Source organism: Dendropsophus ebraccatus, chromosome 2 (assembly GCF_027789765.1).
Source record: "Dendropsophus ebraccatus isolate aDenEbr1 chromosome 2, aDenEbr1.pat, whole genome shotgun sequence".
Taxonomy (NCBI): Eukaryota; Metazoa; Chordata; class Amphibia; order Anura; family Hylidae; genus Dendropsophus; species Dendropsophus ebraccatus.
This window is the reverse complement of record NC_091455.1, coordinates 77,836,986-77,849,791: the sequence shown is the minus strand read 5'-3', so window position 1 is coordinate 77,849,791 and position 12,806 is coordinate 77,836,986. Positions and strand designations below refer to the sequence as shown.

At 41.3% G+C, this 12,806-nt stretch overlaps 1 protein-coding gene across 1 annotated transcript in view; it reads left to right on the top strand.

The window, feature by feature from the left end:
- Nucleotides 1–12,806, top strand: part of TMX3 (thioredoxin related transmembrane protein 3) — a 61,530-nt gene that overhangs the window by 13,870 nt on the left and 34,854 nt on the right. Inside the window, exons 5-8 of the mRNA XM_069957837.1 lie at nucleotides 6,012–6,057; nucleotides 8,530–8,610; nucleotides 9,963–10,062; nucleotides 10,768–10,845. Of these exons, the coding sequence (XP_069813938.1) occupies nucleotides 6,012–6,057; nucleotides 8,530–8,610; nucleotides 9,963–10,062; nucleotides 10,768–10,845 (305 nt within the window). The remainder of the gene's footprint in view (nucleotides 1–6,011; nucleotides 6,058–8,529; nucleotides 8,611–9,962; nucleotides 10,063–10,767; nucleotides 10,846–12,806) is intronic.

Below are 12,806 nucleotides of genomic sequence, written 5' to 3'. Positions count from 1 at the left end.
TTTCCTAAGGGAAGACACTGCTCGGTTTTCAAACTGCTTGGTTCTCAAAATGCCTTCCGGAACCAATTAAGTTTGAGAACCGAGGTACCATTGTACTAGGAAAGTTGAGGCACTCACCACCTGCGTCTTCATGAAAATAGATTGCTTTATTCACATAAATGCAGGTACATAGATGCAGACAAGTGAATGGGCCCATTCACTCGTCTGTATCCATGTACCTGCATTTATGTAAATAAAGCAATCTATTTTATCAAGACGCGGTGGTGAGTGCCTCAACTTTCCAAGTGCTAACAGTATACAAAGGTATAAGTAGTTTGGAGGGGCTGCACAGTGGGTACAGAGTCGCTTTAAAGTAGGAAGATAAATAAAGCAATTTCTGCTTTTTTTTCTTTTTTTTAGATCAAGTCTGTTCCCATGGTTAGAAGATAGCAGAGGAGTTATCAAAACACATCCACATTGCTTTACGTGTAACTAATTATAGCATCGGGTAGTTTAAATTCCTTTTTTACAGTCATACCATAGATTTGTGAACTTGTGAGCATTTTTTATTGTAAGTGAGCAGCACATACCCACAGGGTGGAGCCCATCACCTCAAGTGCCCAGCATTTCCATCCTCCTTAGCACACAACACAGAGGCTGTTAATTACTTGCAGAGGAGGAGGAGGGGGGCAAACAGCAACGGGGATTGAAGAAGCTTGGCACTAGAGGTAATTGGTCTCATCTTTGGACACTTGCTGTTTATTTGCGTGCATGAAAAAATTCAAGTTGCTCAACTAAGGGTCCTTTTAGACATGCAAATTTGTCAGCCGCAGGGGCCACAAACGAATGCCGATCGGCAACTGATTTGCAGCGCCTTTACACAGCGCGACATATCGAGGGACTGGGCTGCACAAACGATCCTTATATTATTTGTGCAGCCAGGGAAACTGACAGCATAGCATGTATATATCTGTGCTGTCAGTTTCCCTATCACTAGCAGTCTATACTTACCATGCTGCCTGTGATATGACATCTGGCTTTTCCAGTCTTTTTCGGCCGCCAGCTTTATCTTTTCACCCTGGCTCCCCTGGCTGTCAATCATTCCGGAGGAGGTGGGACCTGAAGTTACAGCAGCAGCCAGAGAACCAGATGTTGGATCACAAGCAACGTGGTAAGTATAGACTGCTAGGGATCTGGAAACTGACAGCACAGATATATGCATACCTTTGACAGCACAAACCCCTGATTTACACAGGAAGATCTAAGGCTGATAAAGATACATTTTAAAGTGGGTTCTAAACGGATGATCAGCCAGTAATCGGGCTGATCACTATCACTTTTACACAGGCAGATTATGGGCCATAGGAGCATTTCTAGCAACGCTCCCGGTTGATAATCAGCCTATGTAAAAAAAAAAAACATTATGAGCTGAAGTTTGCAGACCCCACTGTATTCCAGTGAAGATACTTTTAAAGGACAACTCCCGCGGGACCCCAAAAAAAAAAAAAACACAGACACACACAGACACCATACTCACCATCTCTCCGGTGACGATCGCCACTCGATTCGCCCGCCGTCCGCCTCTCCGTCGCCGCCGTCCGCCATCCAGCGATGTCTCCAACTTCCGGGTCCAGGGGATGGAAAAGGCTGCCAGTGCGCTTGCGCTCAGCCAATCAGGGCTGAGCAAGCTGGAAGCCATGTGATGCGCTCCAGCCAATGAAAAGGCTGCTGGTGCGCATGTGCACCAGCAGCCTTTTCATCCCCATTCACTTTGCATGAAGACGCCGAGGAGGAAGAAGACCCGGACCGCCCCTCGGCTCTGACGTCGTCGTCACCAGATGCCGCCCCGGAGAAGAGGACCGTGACGATCGTAATAGGTAATGTATACATTCCTTAACTTCCGGGGTGGGGGGTCGGGGGTCCGAAAGTGGGGGAAGGGGGCCAGGCCGGGTATTTAACCACATTACAAAGTTATATAACTTTGTAATGTGTGTTAAATGAGCAAAAAAAATTTTTTGTGGGAGTTGTCCTTTAACCACTTCACGGAGAATGACACATGTGGTACATCCAATTAAGCAGGTATTTCTTTCAATTAGAAGTACTGTGTACATCCTGAGGGGGATACAGGTTTGGGAGTGCTGCTTGTCTTCAGCGGGAAGAGGCGGCTTGGAGTAATTCCTTTATATATATACATATTTAGTATCACATTATTTAACCTGAACATTGAATGCTATTAAAACAAATCACAAAAATTACTACTTAGGTTAATTCTATATCTGTAAAAACAAGAGAAAAAGTGATCAAAATGTACTTAAAACATCTACTCATTCCACAAAAAAAGAACAAAAACTGGACACGTTTGGTTGTTTTTTGTCTGATACCCTCAATCACAGTCCATTGGGAAAACTGAAAACTGAGCTATGATTGGTTGTTGTTGTCAACGTGCCTCAATTTTTGTCTTGGGCAAATCGATAGATCGAGGCCATTGTTTTTTTCAACAAAAATATAAGAAACCATCAAAAGTAGATAAAACTGCATATGAACATAAAAAAATTAAATACAATATACAAGCTCCTCAGATGCAATTCAGAACTGAACTAGTCTCTAAAGAGATCTGATTTAGAAAGTTTCATTTAAAGGGTTTTCCTCGGCTCGGTTTATAAGCTCTCTAATCTAAATTGAAGTGAAAGAATATTTAACGAATGATGTCATCATAAATTAGACATATTGTAATTGTGAATTAATAACTCATTTATGTGGCATGATTAGAACCTAAATTTATTACTTACATAAAGTACAGAGTTTTACAAATCTAAATCCCCCATGTACCTATTTCAAATCTTCCCTGCAGTAGCCCCCCGCAAACTCCCCCCCCCCCCCTCGTTTATACTACGACAGTGCAGTGTCTGTATACACAGAACCAGGGTGGGCACAATGTACATGGGGAGACTGCCACAGTATATATAGACTCCGTAAATACTCTGGTAATTTCCTCCACATACACTGCTGCTCTTAACCCCAGTCCCCAGCCCGCTGGCACATGTCAGGCCTCAGACTTTGCTGTGACCCCAGCACCCAGCACCATCTTCGGGGAGCAGTCCCTCCCCTAGCCCGAGGATGTCTTCAGTGTCAGTGGGGCAGGGGAGGTCAGTCCCTAGTTGAGCAACGTTTTTCTAAGACTATGTTGACATCTGGAAAGTAGCCTATGCTCAGAGTATGTATAATTAGTAGGCTCTCTAGCAATACCCCTACTGTAATATTTTTGAGACGAATATAAATCTCAAGGTATAATTAAATCACAAGTAAATATATATATATAGCACTTTATCTAAATCAATTTAAAATTCATAAGAACATATAGACAAATAAACAAACATATCACTACACGCTTACACATAAATCTCTGTATATATAACTCATAAGGTTGCAAATCGTATATTGCAGGATATGGACTTGATAACTATTTATAGATTAAAATTCATATAATGCGATTAAAATTCGTATAATGCGGTTAAATCTGCATGTAGTTATTGCATGCGATGTGGTTAAAACCGCATGCGACTAATGCAACTCATTACTGAGGAAAGAACTGAGCAGTGCTCTGAAACGCGTCTAAAGAGTTGCTACCACTACCGAATGTACCGCAAAGATATACTGAGATAACCACCTACCACCGGTCCCACTATCTACCAGTCCACGGCGTAGTGGATGCACTGCAAATATTCCTACGCTGACGGAGAACACGGGAGCAGCGCTCAAGGGTAAACACCCATCTGTGTCAGGAGAGACAACCAAGCATTGAGCATTCAGCTCCAAACCGGACAGTACTCTAAACAAGACCCGTACACATGATACGAGGAGCGTAGAACACGAGGAGAGCTCCAGATGACATTCTCAAATAAACAACCCCCTGTCTGCTCCCCACAGTCTGCGGCCGCAGACCTCACAGATTCAGAGTCCCTGGACCGGTGAGAGGTGGATTTCCACCGAATTTTTTTAAACATATCATTTCTGTGAAAACGCTAATAAGCGCCACCAAGTGTTGCAACTTATATTGAACTGATAAACAGAACAGTGACAACTGACTTGGTTCAAATACAGTAGTAATAAATCACGGCGACTTGCAAGGGCCCTGCATTAGTCGCATGCGGTTTTAACCGCATCGCATGCAATAACTATATGCAGATTTAACCGCATTATACGAATTTTAATCGCATTATATGAATTTTAATCTATAAATAGTTATCAAGTACATATCCTGCAATATACGATTTGCAACCTTATGAGTTATATATACAGAGATTTATGTGTAAGCGTGTAGTGATATGTTTATTTGTCTATGTGCTTGTCAATTTTAAAGTGATTTACATAAAGTGTATAAGTATATATATATATATATTTACTTGTGATTTAATTATACCTTGATTTATATTCATCTCAAAAATATTACATTAGGGGTAATGCTAGAGAGCCTACTAATTATACATACTAACTAGGTCATCTGGTGCCAGCCAAGTAGTGCACTCGCTATACACCCATTCCATAACTGCACTAGAGGTAGAGTTCTTACACCAGAATTTTCTATGTTCAGAGTATACATTGGAGTCCAGAAAAACAAAATGCCAAAGGGCCAATCGCCTCGTTTTTCCATAAGGAAAGCGCCAAAAGGTGGATCCTATAGTCAATGCAATAGATAAACGGGTAAAAAAAAAAAGCAGACCCAGCACAGGTATACCACAGTACCACATTGGCTTGCCATTCCTTTTAGATGTGAACATAGCCTAATGTGTATGACCACCTAAATATCGCAGTGTTCGGGAAGGTGTGCGCTCTGCCTCTGGCATTCCCGGTAAGCAGCCAGAATGGCCGACTATTTCTAATCTGCATCTCATATGTCTGAAAACCTTCACAAACAAACATAGTTATAGATATATCTCCACTATATTAGTGTCTTTTATTAGAAGATGTACTTCTGTAAGCTTTGTGCTATAGATTTGGTGCTGTTTTAAGTACTTAATAATGGTTAATCCATCTGATCCTGTGAAAGTACTTCCTTTAAATCCAGACTACACAGTGAACTTGTTAATCCCTATAGAGATCTCTGCATTGCCATATCATGCTTTCAATACATTTAAGTTATGTAAATTAGTTATACATTACACATAAAGTGCCTATGTACTGTACTGTATATTAGCTAGTATTCTTCTATTGTACTGCAAAACTTGGCGCAGTGTTTTCCATTTTGTAGCCCTGAACGGCCCAGGATACATGTCACAGACTATGAGCGACAGATGTTACATGAGGATCTCTATTTCTTCTTTGGAGATTAATCTTTTCCTAATATGAGTATAAAAGGGATTAGTGTTGCTATAATGTGTTGGCAGCAAATCTCTTGGTGTGCAGCTGCGGTGAAGTCCCACCATGCAACCTTTAAAGGGGTTCTGTCAGCAGATTTTGCTGCTTTGTATACAGACAGCATAGTATGGGGATGGGTCCCCACTTCCATTAGCCAAAATGGCACCAACAATATTATGTCATTCCACTAATAGTAGTGATCAGAGAATAAGCTGAGATCTAGTTTATGTATATAAGCCACTATATTTTTATGTGCTGTTTTGGCTATTAGTATGGCAGACCTGTCCCTATACTATACTGTCTTTATGTAACTCACAAATGCAGTAGGTCTTATAGAGCAGCTGTCTCTTGTGGTTCTGAGCCGTAGCCACATGTGTACTCATCTCTTTAATATCTTAGAGAACTAACTATACTGACTAGTCCATGAATACATATATGCCTTCTTTAAACCATCTGTGCTTCCGGCTCAGCTATATATGGAAGCTACATAGAGTGTAAAGGGAGCGTCACGCAAGGGGCATTCATTTACTCTGGGAACAAGGGACCATTGTGCAGTTAGTTGTCACTCCTTTAAAGTATAATATGCCATTTATGTGTTTGACGTATGAACTTGTATAAATCTGTAATACTCCTCTTCATGTCCATATGAGTAATTTTACACAATCTTTTATATGCAGGCATTGCTTCTGAATTTGGGGTCCGTGGATTTCCAACTATAAAATTGTGAGTATTGATTTTTAACATGGCTATTCCAATTTACTCTTTTCTAATGTAAGCAATGCATTCTGTGCCCTGCAAATCATCGTCTGTGACGCTGAGGAAAGGAATGATGTAAGAATACAGAGATAATAGTTGAATCCAATGACCAAAGTTCGATAAAAATGATAGTGATGCAGAAATCTTTTGTTTTTATAAGGCTTTCTGCTTAACTACCTTGTCACACAATTTAGGTAGTCTGACACATCATGCCATAACAAGAGAGCTCACGCCAACAGAGGGCCGGCCTATGAACTTCTTTCCCTATATTGTCACTAATATTACCTGTGTTCTGTTTCTGGGGTGCTGTACGACCTCCCGTTTATGGTTTTTTATATTAGTTAAAATCTTTAATAAACTTTCATTATGCATAACGCTTTCTGCTTTAAAAAAGTATGCCATTATATGGTATACAGGGGCGGATTAAATTGACCAAGCCTGGGCCCCCCCACCCCACTGTAACTATGGCAGCACTAGCGTGGTTTTCATAGTACAGTATAGATAATGTCATGATGTCCTGATTTCATGCAAAATTGCCTTAAAAAAAACTTTTTGCAAAACATTTTTGCAAATCATTGCGGAAGTGTAGCCAGGAGACAGTACACCACTGAAAGTGTAAGTCTTTTTTAGTGGTCATGGGCCCCCCAGGAGCTCAGGGCCCCGGGCTGCAGCCCGAAACGCCCCTATTATAATCCACTACTGATGGTATAGCACATATGCTAAAATCTGCGGCAGACAGTGGCTTCTTGTGTACTATTTTTATCCCTTACCTTTCACAAATTAGACTTTCTGTGTACAGTAAATAGACAGAAAGTAGATTGAATATACAGTAAATCTCCTTATAACAATAGAGATACAGTGGTGCCTTGGATTACGAGCATAATTCATTCCGGGACTGTGCTTTTAATCCAAATCACTCTTAAAGGGGTACTCCAGCGGGGGTGGGGGGCATTTTTTTCCTGGGACCGGGGAGGAGGTGGCTGGGGGAAACGACGTCAACACATCGTGGCGCTCCGGTCCCTGGTTCCCGGCCGATTCCTGGTGTCTGACGCAGGTCTAAGACGTGACGTCTAAGGTCTGCTCAGCCAGTCAGTGATGGAGGCGGGATCCATTTCAAGTCCGCTCAGATCCCGCCTTTGTCACTGACTGGCTAAGTGGAACTGAGACGCACCGTCTCGGGCCCGTGTCAGACACCAGGAAGCGTCCGGGAACTGGGGACCGGAGCGCCGCAATGCAGGACCCGCCGCTGAAACCGGAGAGGTGAGTTTCCCTCAGCCACCTCCTCCCCGATCCCAGGAAAAAAATTACTCTAACCCCCCCCCCCCCCCTGGAGTACCCCAAAGCAAAAATTTTCCCATAAGAAATTATTGAAATGTAGACAATTGGTTCCACACCCCAAAAATAATGATTTTTTTTTATTCTGAATAACATGTAAAACAAATGAAACAAACAGCTGAATCTTTGATATTATAAGTTACTGTACAGTATAGCAATCAGCATGTGGAGTATAATGTATAGTAAGTTCATAAACCTGAAAAACAGCAGCAGTTTGTAGATACAGGATGGAGATGCAGATCCCAATAATGCAGTAGTGTAGTACAACAGGCTATAATAGTGAAGCAGGGCTGCTGCCAGAGGTCTGTGTGGTCACATGACAGCAATGGGGAAGGGGGTCCAAGCTGAATGTGTTCAGCATGGACCAATCAGGAAATAAGAAGAATCAGAGTTGTGCAGGAGGACAGTGACAGAAACTTTATATACAGCAGTTTGAATGTCTGAGTGTAAGTGCAGGCACATTATAGCAGCAGTGTGTGTAGCTGAATGTCAGTGCAGGCACAATATAGCAGGAATGGAGAGGATGGAAAACACAAGGGCTGACAGAGACTGCAGGGAGCATGAAGGAATGAGCAGGGTATATGTAGGCACAGTATAGCTGCACTTTTTGTCCGGTGAGAGAGGTGTTACAGCTATAAAAAAAAAATTACCTCCACAGTCCTGTCCCCTGATGTAAGCCCCAGCCTGAAGTGGATCTGCTATGATTTAGAAGGTGGGGGAGACTTCCTGGGTCACAGTACAGTGCTGTAGACCACACTATGCAGGCCATGCTCCCACCCAGTAAAGGGAGCTCGTAAGCCAGAGCAATGCTCCTAAACCAAGTCACAATTTTGAAAACACATACAATCTGTAATAAATGTATTACAGATTGTATGTGTATGTGTGTGTATTTTCAGATTGTAAGTAAAGGGGGGAGAGAGAAGTAAATAGCCTTTTACAGTGTAGCACAATGAGCACAAGGCTTCATATACTTATTGAGCACCTATGTGCTTGTATATTTTCTGTGCTTTCCATTCAGTAACAACATCTGGTTTTATTTCTGGGATTGAGATTTCATTCATTTTTAAGAAATTATTAATCTTTTTTTCCCCCGTTAATACACAGGTTAAAGGGGGATATGGCCTACAACTATCGTGGTCCTAGAACTAAGGAAGATATCATTGAATTTGCAAATAGAGTTGCTGGGTAAGTAGGTGACTTTTTGTGTTATCTATATTAGTAATCATACAGCATGAGGACAGTGGCATTATTCTCTAACTTTTAACCACACAGACTTGTGGTCAAGGAGTAGTCCCACCAAATTTCAAAAGAGGAGCATGGCAGGGGGTGTGGGAAAATTATAAACTCACCTGTACCAGTGCCTCCATTGCATCGCTGCCATGTCTCGCTGCCGGGCATGACAGGTTGTCATTACGGTGCGCAAGTTTAGGTTGTTTATTGTATTCCCATACCCGCCTGGCTTCCTTTTTTTTTTTTTTTTGTGGTTTCTCATTTAAGAGCCAACAGTTGCGTACAATGTTTCATGTGACGAGGTGACCAGTGATTTCTGTAGACATCAGTGTTATCGACTGAGGAGAAAGATCTAAAAGTATTTCACATTAACCACAATTGAACTGTATCTTTTCATACTGTTTTGTCATGCCACTAAGTATAAAACAAAGCAGCACATTTCATTAGAACATTGTAGATTAGCCATAAATGTCTTTATGCATATAGTCAGAAACAAACTAATACTTAACACAGGCACTGCTTAGCCGACATCTCACTTATGTCTTAAATTGAGTCAAGGCATGTGTTGAAGCGTTAGACTGATGTGAAATGGGCGCGCTCCAGAGAATGCTTGCTGCATGGGCACTCCAGTTTATCTGTTTGTATTAAATGCCAGAACTCTACACTACTTTGGAATAAACATGAGGTTTTTGTGCGTCTATAGCCTTATTCTTATCTCATTGCCATCCACTTATACAGTAGGCAATGCTGTTGAGTCCCACATAAAATAAATAAATGAATAAAAATTAGCAAAGCTCGAGCACACTTGGGTTCATCCAAATCTGAGCATGCAACATTTGATTACCGGTGGCTGAAGAAGTTGTGTATGTGTGAATGGAACCATAGGGAATATGACAAATTGCAAAAGGGCAATAAAAAACAAATGTATTAAAAAGTATCAGAATTGTTCAATATAAAATTATTAAACTTCATATAATAGATCCGGAAATCTTATACAATATAGAGTATTTTTTTCTTGATTTTGTCTAACTGGGCCTAATTTTTTTCTGGGTGGTTGTCCTTACGTATCTGCAATTTCTGTATGAACAGCACCCACTGGGATTCTCTGGTGCACTTTGCTTGGAGTGGTTTGGTCCATTTCGCCACCACTAGGTACACACCTAGGTAAAATATGGGATGGCAACAGCACCAAACGTACAAAGGTTGTATTGTTCAACCAAAATGCTCCCATATTCTTCCTTAGTCCTTAGTTTAGTATTTATAAAGGAAAATGTGTAATTTTTTTTTTCACCTGTGTCTCTTCAAAGGCCATTAATACGACCACTCCCAAGTGAACAGATGTTTGAGCACGTGCAAAAACGTCATCGTGTGCTCTTTGTTTATGTCGGTGTTGAATCAACTCTAAAGGTAAAGCGTTGCATTTTTTAGATTTTATGAAAACCAGTGGTGCTTGGGAAGTCTAGTTGTGTTTATTTATTTAGTCTTTTTGCTAAGAATGGCATTTCACATGCTGATCCTAAAGTGTTACTGTAATTTCAAAAGGTTTTTGACATATCGTACAGACTTGTGAAATGTTTTAATCAGAAGGGCTCTCAGAGATGAGACCCCCATGATCCATAGATATACCCGGGAGAAGCATGAAACAATATGCTCACTCCCTGACTCACACTTTTTATTGCAGGAGATGGGCTTTTTAGACTTAATAGGGAGCTTGTCTACTGCAGGGATATGGATTGAGTGCCGAGCGATCGGTTGGGATCTCAGCACAGAGACCCTGAATGATCAAAACTTTTTAAAAGTTTTGTATCTCAGCCATGGAAGCACAAACCTGTGTATTGAATGTGCTAATCAATTTCATATAATCCTTTACTCTATATATACTGGATGTAACTTGTGATACTTGTGATGAGATTATTTTGTGTATGATTCTTCTTATGCATTGGGTAGGCCAGCCTCATTAAATATAATACAGTTGCATTTTTGTAACGATGATGAATACACCCAAGTGAAACTATTGTTATTGTCTGAAAATATTATTCCTTAAATATTCATATCAAGAACTGAGATGACATCTTTGTATTTACCATCATTTGAAAATATATTTTTTTGCAGGAAAAATTCATTGAAGTTGCGTCTGAACTTATTGTGTATACATACTTCTTTTCTGCTTCAGAAGAGGTCTTACCCAAGGTAATAATTGACATGTGTGGTTTGTAAGGTGGAAGTCTTAGGCTGGGTTCACACTATGTATATTTGAGGCTGTATTTGTGAGGCTGTATAGCAACCAAAACCAGGAGTGGATTGAAAACACAGAAAGGCTCTGTTCACATAATGTTGTAATTGAGTGGATGGCCGACATTTAATGGCAAATATTTGCTGTTATTTTAAAACAACGGCTGTGGTATTGAAATAATGGCCGTTATTTACTGTTATATGGCGGCCATCCACTCAATTTCATCATTGTGTGAACAGATCCTTTCTGTGTTTTCAATCCACTACTGGTTTTGGTTGCTATGAGGACCTGACATGAGGACCAAATACAGCCTCAAATATACTGTGTGTGAACCCAGCCATAAAGCGTAACTGTCATGTTTTTTTTTATTGCAGAAATCAGTAGTATAAGCGATTTTAAGAAACTCTGTAATAGGTTTCATCAGCCAAAAAAGCCTCCTTCTGTACTCAAGAAGCAATCTCCCAGCCTCCCCCCTGACTTCTTATCTGTGCATTATCAGGCAAACACGTCTTCATTACAGAGAAGCCAGTGAAGACGGGTTCTGCTCTCTCCATTGTAAGCCTATGAAGGGGGAGGGGCTAGGGGGATGAGGGAGCAGGAAGAGGTGACATGAAGGCCAGCTGTTTGTAGACTCTCTGGGCACCTAAGCCGCAGGATTCTGGGGTAGGAAAGGTCAGTGCTTATCTATGAACTTACTGAGAGAAGATTGCAGGGTGTTGTGCTTTGCAGGACTGCTCCGTGCTCAATCACTCCTAACAGCCCCTCCCCTCTCCATAGCCACATAATGGAGACAGAAATCCTGCTTCATTTGATGTGAGGGGGGAGGCTGGGAGATTGCTTTTTCACTACAGAAGGAAACTCTTTTAGTACATAAAACCTATTACAGAGTTTCTTAAAATTGCTGGTACTGTTGATATTTAATGTTTTTTTTTTTAGAAAAATTACCCTGAAATGACAGTTACGCTTTAAGTAGTAAATCAGCAATGGCAAAGTGGCTATATGTTTTTAACCTTAAATTTATATCTCATAAGTTGACATTAACAGTTAAACTACATTAATCGGCTTAGGTTGGGTTCTCGTTTCAGTCAGGATACCTTTTAGAGCCTCCGTCGTAAAGTCCCTTCAGCTCCACAACAGGGCCGGCCTGTCTGTTCAGTAACAGACACGAACTCATTCAGACACACACTTGAGAGATCCCATTGACTTCAGTGGGGTCCATTGGGTTTTCCGTTTGCTCAAATCCTGCAAAATAAAAAGGACCCATGACAAAAAAAATTACTGCATTGAGGTTTTTGTCTGCTCAGATCCTGCAAAACAAATGAAACTTCTGACAGATCTCCCCGAACGTAGCCACAGCAGAAATGTGAATCTTAAAGGTCCCATACACCTTATACTTTAGTCAACTGTACCCTCCGCTTGTTCCGCCATCAGTTATTGAAGGTGTATGGCCACCTTTACTATTAATTTTGACTTTTTAATTAGGCATGTTCAATAAAAATGTTTATTTTGTGGCTTGTGACCCAACTCAGTGAAGATTGTAATATACTTAACCCCTTTGCATCAGTAACATGTATATATACGTTTCTACTGCACATACCCCGTGCAGTAGGAATGTATATATACGTTCCCTGTACTGTCGAGGTTATTGATGTGAGTGGGAGCGCCGCAGAGAGAGCAATTCCGCTCACATCAGTCTCCGGGGCCGCAGGTAATAAGAGTCAGCTGTGATCCCGCAGCCGACTCTCATTAACCCCTTAAACGCCGCGATCTACAGCGATCGCGGCATTTAAGGTACTCAGTGACAGATCAAGCATCTGTCACTAAGTGATCGGGACCCCCGCAGCCGTGCTGCATGTACAGACAGGCAGGGGTAAGCTCCTTACCTCCGTCCTGTTGGATCGGTGATCTATGTGTAGAG